General features: G+C 43.4%; 1 protein-coding gene across 1 annotated transcript; it reads left to right on the top strand.

The window, feature by feature from the left end:
* Positions 1-232: 232 nt before the first annotated feature.
* mindy1 (MINDY lysine 48 deubiquitinase 1) lies at positions 233-9,405 on the top strand. Its single transcript, XM_017454927.3, has 10 exons — positions 233-653; positions 1,634-2,477; positions 2,995-3,052; positions 3,336-3,400; positions 3,698-3,856; positions 4,688-4,790; positions 6,209-6,351; positions 6,662-6,844; positions 7,020-7,157; positions 7,996-9,405. The coding sequence occupies exons 2-10, from the start codon at positions 1,986-1,988 to the stop codon at positions 8,077-8,079; spliced, it is 1,425 nt and encodes a 474-aa protein (XP_017310416.1). The 5' UTR covers positions 233-653; positions 1,634-1,985; the 3' UTR covers positions 8,080-9,405.
* The last annotated feature ends 215 nt before the right edge of the window (positions 9,406-9,620 follow it).

Below are 9,620 nucleotides of genomic sequence, written 5' to 3'. Positions count from 1 at the left end.
AATGTGGCGGCGTTTTGTATGAGATTTAAAAATAGATGTTAAATGCAATGTAAAACATGTTGCTGCTTGGAGACATGCAGAACGATAAACTTTTTTTCTTTTGTCGTTTAAATTTCCCTCGGTTGACGTGACATATTATTTCTGCGACAGCGTTAGCGCTCTGTCAGGAAGACACTCAGCGCCATCTGCTGGTCAGGAGCACACGCCTGGGTTTTATTTTATTTTATTGTGTGAAGTTTCCCGAAGTGCGCTGGATTATTCTACACTGCTACCTTTGGAGATGTTTCCGTGATAATGAGCAAGAACTTCCGCACTACGCAGTGAATATGGAGTGAATTCGGTCATTTGAGACAGAGCGCCAATGGCGGTCAGGTTTGAGAGCGCGAGCTCACGTTTTCCGCCCAACGTCACTGTTTACAAACAGTTTTACAGGAAGTGAGACATGCAAAAACAAACAAACCGGAAGTGCAGTGGATCTTGTGCTGACGGCGACACGCAGCGTTGCGCCTGCAGGGCGACTTTAACAGCTGAACGCCGAGGAGGAGGATTTACTGCTGACGAGTTTCTATTTGAATAATAATAATAATAATATTAATATTTATTTAAATCAGACTGATACAGACGCAGAGTTTACACGGATTGACGACTCGCAGGTAAACACGCTGATTTATTGTGATTATTTTTATTAATAACAACATTATGGAGTTTAGCCCGGGAGCTAATCTTACAGCTAACTGAAGTGAACTCCTCTAGCTGAGAAAGTTTATTTTGTTTTTTAGCTAATTATTAAGCGACAGCATTAAGTCTTTATCCGCAGTAATGGACTTGTTACATCACTGAGTTTAACATTTCAGCTGAACAGAGAAATAAACACATCGACACGGCAAAATCTACCAACATTACACACGACTAATCCCAGGCCTGGGTCTCCAAGGTTCCCTACTCCCTAATTCCTGTTCCATCATCTCTACTCTCTATTCCCTACTAATTATTTCCTATTCCCTATTAATTATTTCCTATTCCATAATCCATATTTCCTATTCTGTATTTCCTACCCCCTATTCCATAATCCTTACTTCATACTCACTATTCCCTAATCCCTACTTCTTTCCTTCATTTCATTTACATTCTTTAAGGTAGCGTGCAAATACCTCAAGTGTTCAAAAACAAATGTCCCCTACACCCGGTCCCCTCCCCTACACCCGGTCCCCTACACCCGGTCCCCTACACCCGGTCCCCTACACCCGGTCCCCTACACCCGGTCCCCTACATAGTGTATAGTGCACTTGCGAGCTTCACATCAGCCCCAGCAGCAGTTTGCAGAATGACAGTCACATGACTCACCCTCCTGTCGATCAAAATATACACGCATACTTCTGTACATTCTGGTTTTTGGGGCGGGGTTTAGTTTCTCCAGAGCTCAGCGTGTTTAATGTTAATTAAGTAGATTGATTGAGTAACGTGTGATTGAATATTGTGAGAGATATGTCCTGTATCGGAGAAATGTTTTCGTATATAAGGGTGTGATGTTTTAGAGATGATGATGAGTAAAGTTTCAGAACGTCCTGAATAGTGAACAGGGCGTGCTTTCGGAGGCAGTGAGAGATGATGATTGTCGTGTGATGTGTTTCAGAGTCTTCGCTCCACGTTCAGGTTCACGCCGAGGAACAGAACAATGACCGACGTCGTCGGTGCATGAGCTCTCGTGCGAGGTTTTAAAGACGTGGTGTGAAGAAGAAGACGTCGGTGCGAGTGAGGGGCGGAGCAGCAGGTCGACGAGTAGATGATCAGGTTAACAAGATCTCGGATCTCACCGCGTGACCGGACGGAGGACGGAGAGATGTCGAGGTGACGCTGATTCTTTCTCCTGATAAAGTGTAGTTGAATGAGTCGAGACTCAGGACGGTCCACACTGCCACGCCCGTCACACAGCGGCTTCCCCGTACTCCCACTGCCTTTCGAACCGCCCCATTAGCTGCGAGATCATGGCGGAACCCTTGTCGGACCCCACCGGCGTCCCGCATGAAGAGAAACGGACGAGCGAAAACGACAAAGCGAGCGGCAGAAGAGGCGACGACAACGACGGAATGACGTCGACCGAGACGTCAGACGGTGGCGTGAGCAGCAGGAGCCTTTCCGAGAGAGAGGATTCGGAGATCACGTCGTCCGTCAGCAGCGTCGTGGACGAGACGCCGTCTGTGTCCACAGACGAACCTCCGGTGTCTGTGAGGTCGGAGCCGGAGCAAGCGCCATCAACGAGCAGCGATGTGACGAGTGAAGAGGCGGGGCAGGCTGTGGTGTCGACGCCCCCTTCTGTACCGCCTTCAGTACCTTCGTCTGCCCCTCCCTCAGTACAAGAGCATTACTACGTCAAGTGGATCACGTGGAAAGGGGAGAAGACTCCCATCATCACACAGAGCGAAAACGGACCCTGCCCCCTGCTGGCCATCATGAACATCCTTTTCCTCAGGTGGAAGGTGAGACCTGTGTGCGCGTGCGTGTGTGTGTTTTACGCTGTAAAATGGTACGGCGTAGACGTAACTTTAGCGCACAGAACAGTGCTCTCATCCTGTTACCGTGACGATCCTGCTGTAACGGTTATGATCATACATCTTTATCATCATATTTACATATTGCTGGTGTGTAAGGTTTAAAAGAGATCTCTAATAATCATATATTCTAATAATCATATAATCTAATAATCATATAATTTAGGAAAAAACAAATGATCTCCATTTCTGGCTGACGTTAGCCACGCCCCTTCTCTTTATTAGCCACACCCACAACACTGCTCAGTTTGAACAGAAGGCATCGTTCGAAAAAGCTTTCAAACTCTGTCCCGAACGCATCGTAGTTAATCAGGAGTTATTTTACAAAACACGAGCCACCGAGACAGTCTAATCTAGTCTAATCTAATGTAAAAGCTAATCGGTGTTTAGTGTTTGTAAACGAGTAAACGATGTGTGTTTGACGTGTTGTTATTTCTGTTCGCAGGCGAAGTTGCCCGTCCAGACCGAGGTCATCACCATCGAGGCGCTCATGGCGCACCTCGGTACCGTGTTTACTCGGTTCTCATCTCCTGCCTTACACTGTACACTAACGTTGTCATGGTTACACACACACTGCTGCTTTATTCCTCTGATACCACAGCAGCCTCGTCATTTACTCCTCAACCCACCTCTCTTACTTTTTATCTCTTTACAGTTACATTTAACCTTGAAACGACTTCGGTCCCGTTCTCACTTACGTTACAGCAGATATAAACTCGCTCTTTCTGTGTGTGTGTGTGTGTGTGTGTGTGTGTGTGTGTGTGTGTGTGTGTGTGTGTGTTGCAGGAGAGTGTGTGTTGTCCATTAAGCCCAGAGAGAAGGCCGAGGGCATGGAGCTCAATTTTCAGCAGGTGAGAGAGAGTGTGTGAGAGTGTGTGAGAGTGTGTGAGAGTGTGTGAGAGTGTGTGAGAGTGTGTGAGAGTGGGTGAGAGTGTGTGAGAGTGTGTGAGAGTGTGTGAGAGTGTGTGAGAGTGTGTGAGAGTGTGTGAGTGAGAGATATTTTAAATAAATAAAACCACTATGGAGCTTTTGATCACAGATGAAACCGTTCTATTGTGAAATGTTTTATTATGATTATGATTATTATGGTTATTATTATTATGATGATGATGATGATATGAAATGAGATTTTTCTGCTCCGTGTTCAGAACATGAGCGATGCCATGGCCGTCCTGCCGAAGTTATCCACGGGTCTGGACGTAAACGTGCGCTTTACGGGCGTGACGGATTTCGAGTACACGCCCGAGTGCATCGTGTTCGATTTACTGGACGTTCCTCTGTATCACGGCTGGCTGGTGGACCCACAGGTCAGAGACATCGCTCACGCTCGTATCCATCTTCCCAACACCATCACTGACACCATCCTGACCTTCAGCACTCCTCCCTCTTATTAAATAAACCCCACCACGTTCCCGCAGCGACGCCGAGAGGAGCGCAGAGTGAAGGGAAGCTGCGAGCCGGTTCCCGGAGTCCAGAACGTTCTGACGCGTGTCGATCAGTACCGCGATGAACGCGGCAGGACCGGCTCGATACGACCAAAACAAACACGCCGCGATATTTCAGGGCGTTTCTGCGGTGTTCGTTATATAAATTCTGAAATGAATTCAGCGACGCTTTAGTTATCGCCGATGATAATAATCAAACAGCGTTTTACTGTTTTAAAGATTCAGACAGAAGAAAACGTTATCGAACACGTTCGAGTGCGATGTCGGTATTATATCGTCACGTCACGTCGCCCCAGCGTGAGATACGGTATATTTACTGTCAGTTATAAGACGGACAGGTCCGCTCCTCCATTCTGATTGGCTGAGCCGCGTATAAACACACGCCTGCGACCGCGTTACATCAGTGTTACTGCGCCAAAGAAACGGTTCAAAACCTCAGCTTTTCTTTTTTCCAGTTTCTGTAAAAAGCAACTAAGAAACCGTCTCTTATTCAACAGCCGTGTTTTCTTTGAAAGATACGTTACAGTTTGGCAATAAACTTTAATAAAGGCGGTTGATCTCGAGCTGAAAGGTGCGTTAACGCCACCTACTGGAGTGTAAAGCGTTGATAATTACTGCGTTGCTTGGCGGAAGAGATTAAAGCTCGATTATTAAACATTGCAAGGTGAATAAACTTAGTGTTGTTCTTTGTAGAGCCCAGAGACGGCGTCTGCGGTGGGGAAACTGAGCTACAACCAGCTGGTGGAGAAGATCATTATCTACAAACACTCCACAGACAGCAGCCAAGTGAGCGAAGGTACGAGTCTGGTCCCCTGTGCCGTGTCCTGTAGCGTGTCCTGTGCCGTGTCCTGTGCCGTGTCCTGTGGCGTGTCCTGTGGCGTGTCCTGTGGCGTGTCCTGTGGCGTGTCCTGTGGCGTGTCCTGTGGCGTGTCCTGTAGCGTGTCCTGTAGCGTGTCCTGTAGCGTGTCCTGTTCCGTGTCCTGTAGCGTGTCCTGTTTCCTCAGTTCATCGTTCCATCTTTAGACCACAAGCCTGAGCTCAAAACATCAAAACAAAAGAGCATCAGTAAAAACATGACGGAACCTGAAAAACCGGTCTCACAGATCGTGTCAGGACGCCGTGCAGGACGCCGTGCAGGACGCCGTGCGTTTCCTCGTAATCAGAAGTGCTGATTTATACAGAGCTAATAGTATCATTGTCCTCACTTCAGGCCCAAATACAGAACAAGGAAGAAGATTATTCAGAATTAATGATGTAAACAGTTTAATCTCGAGCGCTTGGTGCTGAGAACTGAATTCTGACACCTTACTACTGAATAAATCGCAGTAAAAGTGGTGTGCATGAAATAAAACAATAACAAGCACCTGTTAGCTTTTAGTTAGCACACGATTTTGATTCAGTTTGATTTGATTTAGTGATTCACTCTTCGATCCCTTAGTGATTTTTGCAAAAAAAACGATTCAGTTTCTAAACACTGATCCGATTCAGCGCTTTATTGGTTTACATTTAGACAATAAAGTGATTTTTTATTTTATTTTATTTTTTTTATTGTGAATGAAAACAATTCAGTTAATTTCAGTAAACAGTGATATGACTCATTGATTCATTGGGTTCAATTTGATTCTTCTATTTATTTTTTAAAAATGTAAATGATTAAATTCACTAAACAGCTGTTTGATGTATTGGTTTTTAATTAAATTGTAAAACAATTCTTTAAAATAAACGCGATCCAGTTCTCGAAACAGCGATTTGATTCAGCGAATTGATTCAGTGAATTGATTCAAGTGGACACGTTTTTGTTTTTCCCCCAAAAAAAATTTGACTTTTTTCCCCTCACTTTTCCTCTGCCCTTTGCTTCTGCCGGAGCTGTTAGCTCAGAGTTTAATCTCTGAATCCTCAGAAGAGGAATGATGTGAAACACGGTGGCGGTAGCTCCTGTGTGAAAGCTGTTTTGTTTTGAAAGTGAATCGTGACTCGTGAATCGTTTTATTTATTTTGGGCACGCCAGTGATTAGTGTGTTATTTCTTTTGAAGTTGATGATGTTGTATCTGGAGGATGTTTAATCCACGCCTTGAGGAAAATTACTGAATCATCACACTCCTATCTATATATATATATATATATATATATATATATATATATATATATATACACACACACACACACACACACACTCATGCGTGTATATTAATGTGAGATTGTGGTGATTGCAGGTCTGATAGCGGAGCAGTTTTTGGAGTCGACGGCGACCCAGCTGTCGTATCACGGCCTGTGTGAGCTCAACACCACCGCCAAGGAGGGAGAGCTGTGTGTGTTCTTCAGGAACAACCACTTCAGCACCATGATCAAGCACAAGGTGATCCACTAATCCCCAAAACTCCCCAAACTCTCGCACTCACTCACCACGCATGTTATTGTAATGAACTAAACTATCATTTAAAAGCTGTATATTCATTCAGAGTTTAATTCACATTCCTTACATTTATTTAATCACATGCAAATTCATACAAATACATTACAAACACATTTATGTATAAAAAGTCATTTTTGTATTTACAAAAAAAGCCAAAATGTGCTATATCCATTAGAAATAAACCAAAGCAAAATAAGAAACAGAATCCTACAAGATGAAATATATCTGTTGTGTTTTTGACAATAAATCCCAGGGTCACCTGTACCTGCTGGTGACTGATCAGGGCTTCCTGCAGGAGGACACCGTGGTGTGGGAGAGTCTCCATAACGTGGAAGGAGACGGGAATTTCTGCGACTCTGAATTCCGACTGTCCCATCCGTCCCAGAAGATCGCGAGCAGGCCGACGGCGCAGCAGCAGCAGATGCAGATCGATCAGGTGACCACCAGGGTTTCTGTTTACAGAGCGGTCCTCTGAGGTTCTCGATGGGAATGATGATGAATGATGGGAATGTCTGATTCTAGGTCACATGACCTGTAAGTAAACCCGTGTGTGTGTGTGTGTGTGTGTGTGTGTGTGTGTGTGTGTGTGTGTGTGTGTGTGTGTGTGTTAGGACTACCTGGTGGCCATGTCTCTGCAGCAGAGTCAGGGTGAAGCTCCTGGACCTTTGAGTGATCTGGAGTTAGCGAGACAGTTACAGCAGGAAGAATATCAACAACCTCAACAACCTCCACACACCTCCGGTGAACAGGTGAACGTCTGTCAGTTCATAACCTCTCCGCTTCATTCAGCTCACTGAACAGCGACGTGATTCACTGACTCGCTGGTCTCCAAATTCAAGAATGATTCAGTTGAGTCAGTGATTCAGTTCATGTCACTAAACAGTGATTCGATTCTTCGATTCACTTCCTTTTTATTCAATGCAAAGCCGATTTTTTTCCCTCTGTATATAAATTTAGAGAGCTTCAGTTCATATACATTCAGATGATTCGTTGTTTTTCAATTTGATTCAGAACTTATTTTTGTAAATGAAAGATTTATTAATTTCACTTAACAGCAAATCAAAAAAGTGATCTTTGTAAAATAAGAATGATTCAGTTCATTTGATTAAACAGCGATTCAGTGATTTTGTTGATTTGACTCTGTTCGATTCAAAAGTGATTTTTTTTTTGTAACCTAAGAACGATTTGATTCAGTTCATTTCGTTTCACTCGATTCATTTGGTTCCAGTTTGATTCACATCAGATTTTTTTGTAAGTCAAGAACGATTCAAATGAATTCAGTTCTCTAAAGGGTTATTAGATTCAGCGATCCATTTGTTTTCAATTCGATTCAAACAAGATTTTTTAAGCCTTTGTAAATAAACAGTCTCAGCATCCAGCCACACACCTCCAGGGAAAATCCAAAATCAAAGTGTGAGTCCTAAAACTGATCCTGAATGTAAGCGGTTCATTTCCAACAGGCTTCCATCCCAACTAATTTCCCATAATGCCACTGTGTGACACGCTGTGTAGAGAGCAAATGTAGTTAATAATCAGCCGTTTGGGACTGGACCTCACCAAGGACCAATAAATCTGATTTTTGTGCAGACGAGAGGAGGACAGGTGTCTCATCACGGAGGACGGAGACGGCAGGGTGAGAAGAAGGACGACTCGGACTGTTCCATCCTATAAGTCAGGAAAACACACACACACACACATTAACGTTTATATGCAACAGCACCAGAAGACGCCGATGCCACGAATAAGTTTGAAAACGTCCACATTATTTTATCTCCAGGGAATATTTTGGTGAAAAATTAAATGCCCACAAGTGTAGAGGATCAGCCTGTGTGTGTGTGTGAGAGAGTGTGAGAGAGTGTGAGAGAGTGTGAGAGAGTGTGAGAGAGTGTGAGAGAGTGTGAGAGAGTGTGAGAGAGTGTGAGAGAGTGTGAGAGAAAGTGAGAGAGAGAGAGAGAGAGAGATGTTTGTTTTTTTAGCTTTGCACTGGAGCTACCATGCTAATGTAGCTAACGTTCTGGAAGTCTGTCTCACCTCCGTTAAAGGTCCAGTAGCAAAAATGAAGTGTATATGAGCTGTAAGTGTTTCCTGAAACCACCGCAGTGACAAAAATCTCATTATTTTATAACCGTCGATTAAACGTTGCCATAACTGTATAATGTCATGTTTATGTTTTACGGTGAACTGCAGGAGAGAAAAGCAAAATAAAATGCACAGGATTATGATTCAGTTCAGTTACACACATACTTTGATTCAGATTCAGTTCAGTTACACACACTATGATTCTGATTTGGTTCAGTTACACACAATGTGATTCTGATTCGGTTCAGTTTCCCATAGTATGATTCTGATTCAGTTCAGTTAACCATACTATGATTCAGATTCAGTTCCTTTACACACACACACGATTCAGATTTGGTTCAGTTAAAAGGATTATGCACCGTGATTCAGATTCGATTCAGTTTGGATTCATTTCAGTTACTCACCCCAAGATTCAGATTCCTTTCAGATTCCGTTCTGATACACACACACACACACACACACACACACACACACACACACACACATACACACACACGGAGTGATTCAGACTGGGTTTGATTTAACGCTCCATGATTTGTATTCAGTCTGATCAAATAAGACGTGCTTTGTCTTAAAGGAGCGATATTTTCGTCTGTTTAGAGGATTTCAGAACGTGATTATAAAATGGCCTGAATGTTAATCAGGACACAAGCGAGTGAACACGGGAAACGTCAGTAAATTAAATTTCCTGCAGTGTGATTTAGTAGGAATAAACGATGCTAACGATGCTATTGATGCTAATGAAGGGCTTTCTGTCTCGCTTGGTTGTGATTCTGAGTCTTACTCATTTATTTGCTTTGTATTTAATTTGTTAAGAATATATTATTGCAGTAGATGAAATGAAAACACTGTCGGATCAGCGGCGTCTGTCACTGTGCAAATAAAAAACTGTCTTATTAAAGCTTTTATTCAACAAAATGCTTTTAAAAACTGGTCATTTCATTTAAATTGTCATAAAATCTGGTGAAATGTAGAAATTGGGTCATCTGGAGAAAAGTCATTTATATCTCGACTCTTCCTGAAACGTTCCACTCGGAGGAATTATAGAAGATTGGGGTTTTGTGTGTTTGATGTTAGAGGGCAGGCGTGAGTGCAGTGGGTCACGTGTTCGTGAACGCAGCAGTTATTCACCC

Source organism: Ictalurus punctatus, chromosome 24 (genome assembly GCF_001660625.3).
Source record: "Ictalurus punctatus breed USDA103 chromosome 24, Coco_2.0, whole genome shotgun sequence".
NCBI classification, from domain to species: domain Eukaryota; kingdom Metazoa; phylum Chordata; class Actinopteri; order Siluriformes; family Ictaluridae; genus Ictalurus; species Ictalurus punctatus.
Note: the sequence above shows the minus strand (reverse complement) of the source record. Positions and strands in the feature narration are given on the sequence as shown.

Coding starts and splice junctions, on each gene's coding strand:
- mindy1 (XM_017454927.3), top strand. CDS start 1,986: ATGGCGGAACCCTTGTCGGACCCCACCGGCGTCCCGCATGAAGAGAAA. Junction 3,053..3,335: donor GGCGCTCATGGCGCACCTCG/GTACCGTGTTTA, acceptor TGTGTGTTGCAG/GAGAGTGTGTGTTGTCCATT. Junction 7,158..7,995: donor CACACACCTCCGGTGAACAG/GTGAACGTCTGT, acceptor ATTTTTGTGCAG/ACGAGAGGAGGACAGGTGTC.